General features: G+C 34.0%; 1 protein-coding gene across 1 annotated transcript in view; it reads left to right on the forward strand.

The window, feature by feature from the left end:
- Positions 1 to 13,616, forward strand: part of LOC143235118 (serine/threonine-protein kinase SIK1-like) — a 34,560-nt gene extending 20,944 nt beyond the window's left edge. Inside the window, exons 2-3 of the mRNA XM_076472950.1 lie at positions 11,263 to 11,379; positions 12,592 to 13,616. Coding sequence (XP_076329065.1) covers positions 11,263 to 11,379; positions 12,592 to 12,606 — 132 coding nt within the window. The 3' untranslated portion in view covers positions 12,607 to 13,616. The remainder of the gene's footprint in view (positions 1 to 11,262; positions 11,380 to 12,591) is intronic.
- Positions 13,617 to 16,012: the final 2,396 nt, after the last annotated feature.

The raw sequence follows: 16,012 nt of genomic DNA on the forward strand, positions 1-16,012 counted from the left end.
ACCATCCTTCTGTTCCCATTTATATGGATGGTTCGAAATAGGGTAATACTGTGGGCTCTGCCCTTTTCTGTTATAGTTCAGTGGTTGCACACATGATCCCGTATACAGTTTCTCTCTTTACTACTGAATTACACACTATTTTTCTTGCCATGGATCACGTAGAAGCAATACAGTGCATGAATTGTACAATTTATACCGACTCTGTTAGTTCTCTACTGGTCCAGGAATTGCGTCATGTTAGTTCTTATTCTGTTCTTGTCGATATTCAAAACCAACTGTCATATTTCTCTTTACCATCCATTTCTATCCAGTTTTTCTGAATATAAGGCTACGAAGGCTGTTGTGACTTGAGTGTCACAAAGGCCACACATTGATGCATCATTCCCATATAAAAGAATATGGTAAGTTAAAAAATTGTCACAATATGTAGCCTAGCCAGAACAGCTTTCTCCTACTTATCCGTATGGAAACAATACAGCCAAAGAGCAACAGAAGGTTTGATCTGGAAAAGTTTGTTATCACGTTGCCAAATTCAAGTCGACTGCCAACTGAACAGATGGACTTAGTTGTGGTATTAGTGAACTACTTCCAATAAGCTTTTCTGTATGCGTGTAACTTGTATTATTAAATGTGCATTTGCACCAGTATTGTCAGTTTTCTAAATTTGAAGATTCTCATTTGTAAGTTGATTAATTGTTTGGCGTTTATTAGCATAAATCAACTAGGCTATCTGCACCAAACAACTGGTAAAAAACATAAAACTAAAATCCTTGTAAAATTTAAAAGCAAATCAAGATAAAACTAAATAAACTTCAGCTCGCAGGCATAAAACTTAAATAGAATTAAAATGGCCAATGGCCCAAAAAAAAAAGTTAACACAAATGACGTAAGCCCATGGTCAAAACACGATTACACTGGTGTCGTGGTTTACGGTCTAACGAAGGGTAGGCTATTGTGATTTGAGTGTCACAAAGAGCACATATTGCTGCATCAGTCCCACATAAAAGAAAACGATGAGTTAAAACACTGTAATCAATATGTAGCCTAGTCAGGACAATTTTCTCCTTCTGATCCTTATAGAAGGAAGAGGAGCCAAGGAGCAACGAAAGGTTTTATCTCGAAAAGCGTGTTATCACATTTCTCATTCCAAGTCGACTGCCAGCTGGTGAGAAACCGATCCTTAAATACAGTACCATATTCCATGCATGGAATAGACATGACAATGTTAGCACCAGAGCAGACAGACTTAGATTCATTGTAGGCCAGCTTGTTCCCACGAATACTAATGTGGCCTGGTATCAAGAACTGTATAGAAGTGAATGATAAAGATAAATGATCCAGTCTGATTTAGAGCTAAGTGAGTCAGTATAAATACAATTCGTGTACTGCATAGCTTCTCCGTGATCCAAGGCAAGAGAAATGGCTACGTTTCGGCACTGAACAATCCATGACACAGCTTACAGAGTCATCTGATTTCGAACCATCTGTAGAAATGGTAGAATGGTTTGAAATATTTTGGAAAATATAAGACAGTATTTTCAATCAGGAGTATCCACATTCCTCAGGTGACTCAAAGAAAGGTTAGAGGTGGAGATGGTAACAAGCCATGGTAGAATAAGTTAATCAGTGGAGACAACGACGTCATTCATAGGACAGGCCCAATCCAGCAAGCTGAACCTTGATATAAAAGCCAAAAGGAAGAATAGCAGACTATTCTGAAAAAAAGCATGGCCCACTGAAGAAGAAAGACGCAACCTCAAATAGAATGTTGTGGTAAGGATCGAATGATCAGGAGGAATTTGTGTAATCGTTCCACCTAAATGTCTCCAGAATGCAACTTTCTTACTGATTTGTGGGAGCTAGCAAGGGAGACATCTGCCCTGAGGATTTCCCAAATAAGGAATGTATAACGAGAAATTGAAATATGGAGCCCGAGTGTGATGGTGACTGTGCAACAAAGTCGTCCAGTTGGGATCGTTTACCAATAATCTGTTTTATTTATTTATTTATTTGTTATGGATGGAAGTATCTGTAATAAATAGGAATACAGTTCAGTGCCCAACTTCCCCACCCACCATGAAGCCCTTCGAGGGGTCGGACTACAATGCCAAACAAGGACTCTGCAGCAATTCCAGGGTTTCATTAATACTATATCCAAACACCAGCATCACAACACTTGTTGAAAAATTCAAACACTGGTACTCGGTTGACCATTGTCCAAATGAACCAGCCGATTGACCTGGGGCTCACTCCAAGATCAATGTTCTGCCGTAATTCAAGGTCAAAGTGGCATGTAGGGAATGTACCCCTCAACCACTAGGATCCTCTCCTCCCCTTCACGACAAGCTGAAAGTACAGAACTTCACCACCTACAAGAATCCACCTGGAGGGGTTACAGTTGGTATACTACAAGTCTTGGAAGCTGTATTTGTGATGAATGCTTATTAATAAGGAAAACTACAGATGTTTGACCAGGAACATTTATAGATTTCATACATTACAAACCACATTACATTGGTACACTAACCTCGAACATTTGAGCAGCGAGAGATAACTTATCGGTTAAGTGAACTGTACCGATGTCAACATAGAATTAATTCGTTAGTCGTGAACCGTCGATAAAATATTCAATTCCAGACCAGATAAACGAATTAGTATTGTTTGTAATATTTTGTTTATAAGTCATTATTTGTAGTAAATAAGAGTAACTCTTATTATAAATTGTGTTGGTGGTGGTGTGCTTGTATTAATAAAGAATATTCTGTGTATCGGTCTTATTGGCAAATATCAAATTTAATACATACGGACATTTAATTAACTTCTAAAATATAATTTAAAATTTCAGGTTATTTGAAATCCTAATACGTAAAATAATAAATTATAATAGGTAACAAGATACATTTCTTTCTAAATAAAGACAAGTCTAATCCGGATCTTTTCTTTTGTTACATAGTTAGTACAGTATCAGTAAATAAGTTCTGATGGTGACAATTTTAAATACTTCCTAGCTTTTGTCAGTGATTTTATTATAAAATTGATTGTCACGTCATATACTATATATGTGTATATGTAGTAAACATCTTGCATATTTTATATTCTTGTGTTTACATTTACATGAATTTGTAGTAAGCTACCAGTAGAAGGGCGTTAATATTTATATTTTTGATTGATCAAAATTTCGTATCAATCACATATATATAATTGGTAAATTAAAACTAGCTTATTAGGGTGACTTTCGAAAGCCATTACATTTAGTAAACCCCATATTCTTTCTAATTTTTTAGGATAATTTAATATATGATTTTAACTAACAGATGTATTATGAAAGGAATGCAAGCATGTGGATGTTCTACACGTTTACGTATTGGTAGTGATTGGCTTTGTTAATATTTTATGAGAAAACGGATATTGTAAGTCCTTACATTTGTCGTATCTCCATACACTCAATCCTATGAGTTAAACTGCTTTACAAATTATAATTTTAAATACTACTTGAATAAACTGTTGCAAAAAAGTATTCATAACATTTCTAAACGATACGTTGTTTATGGTGATTTGTATGTCACTTCCAACTGCTTTTGGATCAGTAGGAATATTCCTTGGATAAACTAAAGTAACTTGGGAAAACTGACAGAAGATAATCGATTTTCTGAATACTTGTTATATAACCAGAAACTGATAAGACGTTGTTAGCCACTAATACACAATTAGTAGCTTACATTTCTCTTGTGGAAACATAAGTTTTTTTGTTTCTTTTTTAATCTTTCCAAAATAAATACTGTACGAAATGATAGTAAGTAGTACACACGAAATAAATATTAACCGTTAATGTATTTTTCGTCTTCGAATCTGGTACTTGAAAAGCAATAATGATCAAGGAAATCTGTTACATTCATAAACGTTCTTAACAGTAATACCTCTGATACCTTTCCGGAAATAACATTCGCTGTGGTTTTCTTCCGACCCATACCCGTATTAATTAATTCAAGCTGAAATAATATGAAATATCTCTTATGGAGTATTTATATTACGATTTTAGAAACCTAAGCTTACAACCCACACAAAATCTCCTTATGTAGTTCAGTCAGTCTTATTGGCTGATAAAGTACTCGTAAATCTGACGTACAGATTTCTGATGATTCAGAGTTTTGTATACATCACCTACACGTTTATAAGAATGCTTATCGAAATGCGTTGTCAGTGTTAAAGCCACATTTTAAGTGTAGTGTTCTGGAATAAGCTTAGGTATTTGTAATATTTTTATCTTTATTGTTTCTGTATAATTTCCACTTGATCTGTTGCTGTTAGCTGGAAAGTGAAATTATTCATTGAAGTTAATTCATAACGTAAATAATTTGCGTAAGCATTTTGTACATTTAGACAAAAATTAATTAAAATTAATTAATTGAAATCTTGCTTCTTTTGAAAACGAACTTGTATTTGGAATGTTATTTCCGTTCACGAGTTTTGTAACTCGAATAACTAAGGGTTCGGTATGGCGAGGTGCTTAGGGACTAGTTCTCTGAGGGTTACGGGTTCGAATCCCTGTGACGTCAGACATGTTCGCTTCTTCAACCGTGAGTGCGTTATAACGTTACGGTCAATCCTGTTATACGCTGGTAGAATAGTAGCCCAAGAGTTGGTGGTGGGTGGTGATGACTAGCTGTCTTCCTTCTACTCTTACACTGCTAAATTAAGAACGACAAGCGCAGATGGCTCTCGTATAGCTTTGTGTGAAATAAAAAAAAAACAAACAAATAACCAATTATCTCGATTCTAAAGATTAAGAAATTTTAGGCTGACATTCATTGTAAACATTTCAAGCTTGGATGGGATTAATTAACTCTATAGGATTTTGTCCACATAAAGTTTTTCTACCAAACGTTTTGTCTACTGTATAAAATCAGAAATAGGAAAACAATAGGATCCGTTGAATACTGTAAGTAAAGGTTAACAAAGTAGTTCAATGTAAGGATCAAAAGGTAACTGATACCAGTTGTAGCAAATGGTCATATGTAATTATAGTTTTACATTCATTTTAACTGTTTTGTGTAAGTACAATGGCGTTAAATAATTTATCAGTTCAGAGCAGGATATAGTGAGAATTTATACCATAAAAATAGCTGTCATCGAGTTTGTGACATTTGGTTATAACTATAAAGCATATCGAAGAGTTGTGTTGACAAGATGGGTGTCCCTGTAGTCTGTCGCTGCTAAGTTAGGGATGGCTAGTGCAGGTAGTCTTCACGAGTCTTTAAGTGAACTTTATAAATAAAAGGAAAAAAACAAAACAACAACAATCAAAATAAACAAAATGGCGGACTTTTAAATTTCGGTCGGAGAGAGTTCTGTTGCATGTCAAATGTTCATCGGTGGGGCAGTGATAAATTTACGAACTCGCAAAGCTAAAATCCGAGTTCGATTCCCCCAGTGAACACAGCGGATAGCCCAGTGTGGTTTTGTTGTAGTACATACAAGAAATACACAAAATATATTTTTATATATCTAAAATGATGATTTTAAAAATTATAGTACGTTTGAATGATATTTAACAATATAATTTGATATATATTATAATTCATCTGAATATTTTTACATTTTAAGTATTATTTCTGAAATATATTTATCCACAACTGCAAAAACGAAACTTCGAAATTTTGTCTTCTTTCATAGGAATAAAATCCACGGTTTGGATTGTCAAGCTTGTTTTTAACGTTATATTTATGTAGGTTTCTTAAGCCTTGTATTTTACCCCCCTCTTAAGTGGAATTATGGTAATTATTTTAATTTATTTCATTAAACATTTTTTTCTTACAAGTGCATTACATTGTTTTGTTTTCTGTTTAAGAAGTATTTCCATTAAAACCGAAAATAATCAGCCATACATTAGATTAATTTATACTTAGAATGGAATTTTGAAATTTAATTTTACTCAGTGATCTAGCCGGAACTCCTTTGATTAAATAATTAAAAAAAAAGATTCAACGTTTTTAAAGCTAAATCACTGTCCAGATTCTCCAACTTTGCGTCGTTAAAACTTGAAATACATTTTTTTTTTAGAATACGCGAATTGAAAAAAAACGAACAATTTAAATCGATAAATTTTCAGGTATTTGAAAAAAAAAGTTTTAAACTGCGAGCCCTTAATTTGAAATTGATTGGTTGTTGTTACTTTCCAACCAAGTATATAAACACAACAGTCACAGCATAGCAATAGTGAAGTTAAGAGTAAGCGTTAAAATCGCGAGCTAAGTAAATAACATATACAAAAGTTATTTTGTTGCTAATTCTACAAAGAACTCGCATGTGTCTCCTGTAAGTAGTAATTAGTTAAGAAATTGTTTTTAATCATTTCACTTCTACTAAACATACCGAAAAATTGTGAAAATAAACAATAATACCAGATATAACGTTAATAAACTGTACTTAAATGCATTTGATAAAAGTACAAGAAAACAAAGTTTTTAACACCTACTCACGAGTCAGGCCGGCATCTTGACTTGGACCACACACGTGACGTGATGCGAAACCGTGAGAACCAACATGGAAAAGTGTAACAAATTTACTGTTATATATTTATTTTAATATCTGTTTGTTTCCGTTTACTGTATAATTAGATATGCATGTAAGTTGTATTATTAAATGTGTATTGTGCATGTGTCGTCTCTTTTCTAAATTAGAAGATTCTCAAGCGTGAGTTGGTTGGTTGTTCGGCATTCATTAGCGCAAAGCAACTGGTAAAAAAAAAACGTCCTAAAACTAAGATACTTGTAAAATGTAAGTGAAGATAAAACTAAAGAAATTTCAACTATCAGGTATAAAGCTTAAATAGAATTAACATGGCTAATGGCCCATAAAAAATTAAAAACGCAAATGACATAAGCCCATGGTAAATACGTGTTTACAATGATTCTGTGGTTCACGGTCTCGTGAAGTGTAGGTTAATGTGACTTGAGTTTCACCCAAATCACACATTGGTGCAACTGTCCCACATAAAAACAATAACAAAACGATTAGTTAAAATAACTGTAACCAATGTGTATCCTAACCAGGACAACTTGATCCTTATGGAAACAATATAAGGTTTGATGTGGAAAATCTTGTTATCACGTTGCTTACTCCGAGTCAACTGTCAACTGGCGTGAAGCGGAGTCCTGAATACAGGACCGTAGTTCATGTATAGAATAGACACAGCAGTGATAGCACCAAACAGACAGACTTAGTTATGGTGTTGGCGAGCTCGTTCCAATAAGCTTTTTTCCGAAAGTTTGGGACCCCATTCTATGCATATAGTTGTAGGTTGTTATTTTAATTATCTTTTTTCAGAACTGTACTACAAATATTTTCCTCTTACTCATTACTTTTCAGTATATAGGTATTGTCTTCCGTTTCTTCTTATTTTATCTATGTTCTGTTTAGTTTTTTATTTTGAAACTATTTAAAGAGTTTTTTGTAATTTAACTCATTTGTGATCACGTTTTGCTTATTTGTTTTATGTATTAATCCTAACTTGAGTTATGTTTTGATTTGATTTTACATGTACAGTTTTAAATTTTTTATATCTGAATTATGATATTATCTTAGATGTTTTGAGTCATTATTTGTTTAGTGAATTAATTTGAAGTTTAGTTCTTTATGATCACTTCCAGTAATTTAAAATTCATTTATGCCGATTTTATTGTAAAGTTATAGTTATTAGATTTGCTACCTCGTGTATATTTTTGTTTTATGGTACATTAAGCTGTATTCTATCTAGTGTAATAGCTTTGTTGAATTATTTAAATAAAGCTTCTTTCGTTTTTGATAGGCAGTTAATGAATTAGCCACGAGAAGGGTAACTAGACGTGTAAAGCTTCTTTCGTTTTCCGTAAGCAGATAATGAATTAACCACGAGAGGGTAACTAGACGTAAAGCTTCTTTCGTTTTCCGTAAGCAGTTAATGAATTAACCACGAGAAGGGTAACTAGACGTGTAAAGCTTCTTTCGTTTTCATAAGCAGATAATGAATTAACCACGAGAAGGGTAACTAGACGTGTAAAGCTTCTTTCGTTTTCCGTAAGCAGTTAATGAATTAACCACGAGAAGGGTAACTAGACGTGTAAAGCTTCTTTCGTTTTTCATAAGCAGATAATAAATTAACCACGAGAAGGGTAACTAGACGTGTAAAGCTTCTTTCGTTTTTGATAGACAGTTAATGAAGTAACCACGAGTTGACTTACTAGACTTATAATTTGATGTATGGGGTTATTTCTTTAAGATTCTGGCTTATGAAGGCGCAGGAATATGAAAGAATGAAGAGTAGCAGTCAGTAACTGCCAGTTTACCATTATGTAACTAGAGAATAATATGTCGTTAAGAAGGTATATTCAAGAATATTTTCCAAATTATTTCCTGCGTGATGTCGCTAATAGAGCATATATGCGTATGAATATTACTTAATCCTTGTCTGAGGCTCGGGTTGCATGATACAAGATTATACCATGGAGGTTATCTTTTCATGGTCTAGCTGCTGTATCATCTGTTTTTGAGGTTTAGGTCGGGTGTACATCCGCGTAAAGTAGTGCCAAGTTGTTAAATGACCTTATACTTAACTAAAAATAGTTATTAGAAATTATACACGTATTAGAAATTTTAAGTAAAATTGAAATGTTGGTGAATAGGTTTGTACGAGTTAGTATCAGTTGGGATCTAATCTCCCTGGAACGTTGTATAAGAATAATAATTACTTTGAGAGAAAAACAAATTAAACTGGTAATGGGAATAGTTTATAGAATATATTTTTCTTACTTATAAAGACTGGAGTACATTATTCAATCAGTTGAGTACCCTCGCCCTAAACGTTTTCGATCAGGTTTGTTCTCTTGTTTTTTGAATTTCGCCCGAAGCTACACAAGGGGTATCTGCACAAGCCGTCCCTAATTTAGTAGTGTAAGACTAGAGGGAAGGAATCTAGTCATCACCACCCACCGCCAACTCTTGGACAACTCCTTTACCAACGAATAGTGAGATTGACTATCGCGTTATAACTCCCGCACGGTTGAAAGGGCTAGCATGTTTTGCGTGACGGGGATAACAACGGAAGCTAACGAGTCGAGCGCCTTAACCACCTGGCCTTTCGGCAAGGATTCTATGTGCTTTGTTGCGTTTTCGAAGTATGGTATAGAATAAATTCAGCTGTCTTTAGTTCAGGAAGTTGAATTTTCTCCCACCTGCTTCGACATTCAGAAAGTACAGTTGTCTTAACCTGGCCAGTTAAAACAGTAAGACCAAGGGATTTCCCAGTTTTATAGTGTATATTCAATAAATATTTTAATATTGTTTTTTGTCTTACACTTATGTAACATTGCCCTCTTGAATCCGTTTTGCTGCAGAAAACCAATGATATTCGGTAACAAGTTAAAATTAAAATGATATCTGATATTAACATCTGCTTATTAATTGATTGTCCCATCAGTAGGTAGGTTCATGATATTAGTTATGTATAGAACTTTGGAAGTTTGCCAACTAAGTTAACAAAGCAAATCACGTGGTCGCTAACCGAAAGGAATAGAATACTGGGTTAGATGAAATAACTAAGCCTAGTAAAACATTATATACAACCGATCGCGAAACCTTTAATAGGAATAACATTAACGTGTATAATAAATAATTACTTTTATAATTATCTTTGATTTTATACCGTTTTAAGGTTTAAAGGTAGTAAACTAGTTCTGGCAGTTAGTGTTGGAGATGTATTGGAACATATCTTTTTATATTATTCGGTAGGTCAACAGTACGTCTTTCCACTCACATCGCCAAAATGTGGGGTTCGATTCCTTGCTGTTAACATAACCCAAATAACCCATTGTGTAGTTTTTCGCTGAGAAAACCAACGACAAAGATTTTTTTTCGACTATTGAAGGAAGTTGACTATTCTCAAAGTAAAACTAATGTTAGGTCATTGTTTTGTTAGACACCAAATAAATATTTTATGTAATGTAAGGTTACGACAGTGTCATCTTCCACAAATTTCCCCCCCCCCTACCCCAGTCAATCACAATTTAATGCAACCTGTCTTTTTTCAGATAATCTGTTTGGAGTAATCTTTGTTTTAGCGTACACAAATTCTCGAAAAATTCTAAAAGACCAACAGACTTGGCTGAACTTCTATGTTTGGCGGAACGACTCCCGTGAATTGTGCGATCAGGACAATTTGAGTAGTAACACAATTTTGAACTAAGAAGCACCAGCGCATTATTCCATGATAATGTTTGGGGAGTTTGACGATATAATCACCATATAACCTTACTAACGTTATGGTGTTTTTATTTTCACTGTTTATATTATTAGCATAAGCACAGAATCTCTATACTGTGCCCTTATTAATTCTAAGCTCCTGTTATGATTTTGTGTTATAACGATATCAACCTACGTGTGCTAATTTAATGTATGCTGTTTATTCATATTACTGATAATATAACGTAAAACTGATCCATTATTACGATAAACAAAAAGCAATACAGTTGGTGTATATCGTTCCTGCGTATTGTAGTTTAGGAGGTGTACGTGTACTCGGGATATTTATTTTACTGGAGTGATTTATATATATGTAAATCGCAACCTTTTACACTTGGAAATAGCTTTAGCTGTATTTTAGAAATTAAAATTGACTGCGATATTTGTACTTAAATGGTTTCTCATCACCGGCACACACACAAACATGCGCATAATAAGCTTGGTATGTTCACGAAAATTAAATATATTCGTGTATGTGATAAGGGTTGTCTGTATATCTGTAGCGAGAATGTAGATTTAACTCCTAAAATATTTGGTACTTCGGACTATAAGCATTGAAATAGGTTGTTAATACTAAATATACATATAATATTTTCATGCGTGTCCTAAACGTATGTCCTGTTTCGTCGATTTGCAATTTACGCATGTTCGAAAACCATGTACCATTCCGTCAGTTTGCCACGCGTGCAAATCCTTAGGTTGAATGTAGAAATTTCCTGAACAACAGGGTGTTCCTTAAATTCCATTTAAGTATGCTTAAGCACAAACCATATTAACATATATTTTGAAATGTAAGAGTTATCTGTTCCCAAAATGGAGTTAATATTTTATACACTTAAACACCAAAATGTTATTTTTGGAATGTACCAAATAGCAAACCTTATTTATATTTTTGTCATTGTAGTTGTATTTGCTTCATGTTTATATTTGTCTGTCTCATGAGTGTTAATTTTTATGTAATTTGTTTTTCGTGTTTTGCTTGATTAGGTGGCTATTAAGATTATAGACAAAACTCAGTTGGATGAAGTAAACTTGGAGAAGGTTTATCGTGAGGTTCAAATTATGAAGGAACTTTCACATCCTAATATTATCAAACTTTATCAGGTGAGATACGACTATTTACTCTAGAATGCACTTAAAACTGGAAGAAAGCGATTGTTTGGTAAACATATTTTACTTAGAAGCGTGTTTTTTATTTGTTTTCGAATTTCGCACAAAGCTACACGAGGGCTATCTGTGCTAGTCGTCCCCCATTTAGTAGTGTAAGACTAGACAGAAGGCAGCTAGTCATCACCACCCACCGCCAACTCTTAGGTTACTCTTTACCAACGAATAGTGGGATTGAGCGTCACATTATAACGCTCCCACGGCTGAAAGGGCGAGCATTTTTGGCGCGACAGGGATTCGACTCCGCGAGTTGCACGCCTTAACACGCTTGGCCGTGCTGGGCCCTGTGTTTATGAACAGCCAAAATTAATATTAATCTATTATCATTCTAATCTGTTTTAATTTAAAAAACGCGATAATTTTAATCCACTTTCATTATTTGCACGTATCAACCAATTGTACAATGGAGAATAACTGAATCATATAACACAAATACACAAACAGTGTATAGTCTCGATATACTGATGGTTGATAGTCTAAATACAATTTCGTAGTATTTGAACGGCCAGGTGGGTTTAGGCGTTCGACTCGTAATCTTAGGGTCGCGGGTTCGAATCTCGGTCGCACCAAAACATTCTCGCCCTTTCAGCCGGGGCGATATAATGTGACGGTCAATCCCTCTGTTCGTTGATAAAAGAGTAGCCCAAAAGTTGGCGGTGGGTGGTGATGATTAGCTGCCTTCCCTCTAGTCTTACACTGCAAAATTAGGGACGGTTAGCGCAGATATAACCCTCGAGTAGCTTTGCGCGAAATCTAAAACTAACAAACATTATTTGAATATATGAATATTTTTCAACATTTTAAATCGTGTTTTGTATCTTTTTTTTTTAAATAAAATCTATTAAGTCATGTACATGTTGAATTAAAGATTTAAGTCATCATATTCGTGATAAATTAATTCCAGTGTTGGTTTAACAAGTTAACTTATTTCGATTGCATCATTTAAGTTGAGCTTATGGTATAAACTATGGGTAATATTGATTTTCACTGACATTTACAGCCATACAACTGTGTTATATAATAGTATGACTTCAAAAAAGGATAATTTGAAACTTTCTAAAGGTATGGTAAGTAATAATGACGTAAGATATAGTATTGAATTACGGATTACTCCATCAACTCTGATATTTTTATTTATCGTATTTTTAGCGCTTGAATCAATAATATCAAATGTTCTCGCTGTGAGACATTGTAAACTTCAAGTAACAACTCTGCCGTATTGACAGTCACTGTTACATATTGGAAACATAATAAATACAGAACTTGTTTACGTGACCAAGATATGGCAAGACAATAAAGCTCCTGTTCTCGGCAAGAAATTTAACATCCCAAGAGTTACGTCTGTAACGTCTTGATGACGTCAATCATTCCACCTCTCTGGTGCTCAGTGAACAAGACAATTTCAAAGAAATTAACTTTTTTCGTACCATTTCCGACGAAAGAAAACTTTGTTATGGATAATGTGCTATAGAAGTCAGACTTTTTACTTATAACAAACACCTGTCTTTAGTGTAATTGTAGAATAAATCGTATAATAGTGTGCTTCTGTCTCCTGCTTGAAATGCCCCCCAGTGACAGTGTTGTGTGTTTGGACTCACGCTGTTAAAATCGGGGTTTCGATACCCTTAGTGGGCAGAGCACAGACAGCCCATTGTGTAGCTTCGTGCTTAATTCTAAATAATCAAGCCGTCAACCGGTTGAACGAAATTGCTGATATACGTATACATGTCAAAATATATTCATAGATAAAATCGTGTGCCACATAAGAATACGTCAGTATTAGTTATTATAATTTTTACTTTTATTCTTTGAGAGAGACATGAAAGACATATAATCCTACTTATACGGGCATGGTTATTTGTCTAACTTGCAACCATCGTTCTATAGTATTGAATATAACAAGCTATTTGTCTAACTTGCAGCCATCGTTCTATAGTATTGAATATAACAAGTATTTTCACGAAATGTGGGAAGCTGCCTTTTTTTAAAATACTGTGTATTTTGTAGGCAGTAAAAAAATAAACTTTTGTCTTTGATTTTACGTGTAAGATGACTTTCATGTTAAAATTAAATATGCATTGTTTTCTCTTATTGTTTTCATATTAATTTGCATAACGTTCTAAATGAGTATCAGATTTCAGTGAAACTATATTTGTTATTTTGTGTGATAGGTTAGAAACAATTTTATACGTAACATATTTTTTATTTAAAACAACTTGATATTTGTATCAAATTTAGTAGTTTTTTTTTCTATTTTTTAGACGAAGGTGAATTTCGCTATTTTTTGTTTCAAGACCAAAATGTTGAACGTAAAATAAATTTTTTGTATGTATAGGATAAAACTATTAAGAAATAATGGAAAAGCTCATAAACAATGAAAATTGAAGCTTCAGTTTATGTTAATCAGTATCTTATGCAATAAATTTGGTAAACTAAAATACCTTTCCATTAAACATGCATGGTCTGAAAATGGAGATTTTGGTCGCTTAATGTCTCGAACAGGGTTAGTGGAGTTGTTTCGATAAACTTACTTTGTAACGCAGAAATGTATTTACTGTATTACTACTCTGCTAAAAAATAAGTTTAATTTTTTAAAGTAAAACAAAAAATCTTTATTATAATTGTTGTTTATATATTGTATAGAGAGAAGCTGATAAAAACAATAGTCGTTTTGTCCTTGATAATTTCATAGAAGGTTCAGATTGTTTCAAGATGATGTTTGAAATAAGTGTTTTTCACGTTTTTATTGCTACGTAATGAGTTTTAGTGTAAAATTGGAGGTTGTAGTTTGATAAAAAAAAAAAAATGCTAACCAAGAATTGGAGACGTGTGGAGAACTGTCAGTCATTAGTAATTTACACGGTATTTTGATCCAACAGCCATCATAAAACGTACTCAAACAGTTCAGGGGAAGTTCACGTATTTGATTCAGCATCAAAAATACGTGTTTATAATATATTTACTGGTGTGGCTCTCACGTCCTGTGTTAATATATTATATACATATACTTGTGTTATTAGTGAGAAAAAGGTGTTGGATAAATCATATTAAGACTGGTTAATTAAGTTCATTTAGCACTTCTTATGTGCCACTCCAAATGTGTTAACGTGAAATTGTACGATTTTGTGTCTAAAGTGGATGAGATATTTTGTGGCGTACATTTAAACAAAAAGTACACAAATGCTAGTGATGACTCAGAGATGGGTACAACTGTTCGCCAACTTTACAGGTGCTTCTACTTGTTAGGTAATTACAAGTCTGACTCATCCACCAGTTATCCACTCGGACCAGATTTTGTTACAGTTTTGCTGGTAACGAAAGATAGATTTTACTGTTATAAAAGTAATCTTTAACTGGTGTTGGTTTACGAATCGTGTGTTTATATATTTCATCATTGACTTTGGTTGTTTTTTTTTTTTTTTTTTAAATCGAAATTTCTATTTTAGAGGTAAAGTCCTCATAATTACTGTTGAGCCACTTAGGGTGGGAGAAAATAAAAAAAATAGTGGTATACCTAGTTAAAATAAATAAATACGTGTTTTACAAATGAAACGTGTTAAACATGTCTTATATTTTAAAGCTATTTCCTTAGCCGAAAACACATTCGATTAATTTTCTTTGAATAATCACTCCAGCAGCACAGCGATAATTCTTCAGAATTACAACGTTAAAATCGGAGTTCGATACCCGTGTGTAGCTCTGTGCTTAACCAACCAACCAATCAACTTTGAACAGGTAATCGTGAAACTGAATTTTTTCACTAAACACCAGTAAGAATGAAGATGTTGAGGTAACGTAACGATTCGTTTGTGATGTAACAGAAAATTTTCTTCGACCTTACGATTTACATTCACAGAGATATTGGCAGGCCCGGCATGGCCAAGCGTGTTAGGGCGTGCGACTCGTAATCTGAGGGTCGCGGGTTCGCATCCCCGTCGCGCCAAACATGCTCGCCCTCCCAGCCGTGGGGGCGTTATAAAGTGACGGTCAATCCCATTATTCGTTGGTAAAAGAGTAGCCCAAGAGCTGGCAGTGGGTGGTGATGACTAGCTGCCTTCTCTCTGGTCTTACACTGCTAAATTAGGGACGGCTAGCACAGATAGCTCTCGAGTAGCTTTGTGCGAAATTCAAAAACAAAACAAAAAAAAAAAAACAACAAGAGGTATTGGCTACATTTGATACTCAAGTATGGCGAACTTTCGATTATTTACTGAAAAAATAGACAATCTGAAACTTGAAAAGCAGGCTCGAGATACAGACAAGTTATCACCTGTTTCTCACTTGAAATCAAATAACTTTTAGGCTACAGGAAACGCTGATAATTAGATTGGTTATGCTTTACAACTGACCCTTTCAGTTGCGTCTTGTTAAATTTTCTCAGTTTGAGCTCATATGTAGAATATAATAAAACGATTCCTTACCATAGTACGTATTGCATCATATATATATTAAGAAAATCGATTTTGTATATATATATATATATATCATTAAATGGTAAAATAATACTGCGAAACAACTATGAAATAAGAGTTTGCTTTGTTTCGGAAATTCATACAAACTACTTACAGGT

This window comes from Tachypleus tridentatus, chromosome 12 (assembly GCF_004210375.1).
Source record: "Tachypleus tridentatus isolate NWPU-2018 chromosome 12, ASM421037v1, whole genome shotgun sequence".
In the NCBI taxonomy this organism is placed as follows: domain Eukaryota; kingdom Metazoa; phylum Arthropoda; class Merostomata; order Xiphosura; family Limulidae; genus Tachypleus; species Tachypleus tridentatus.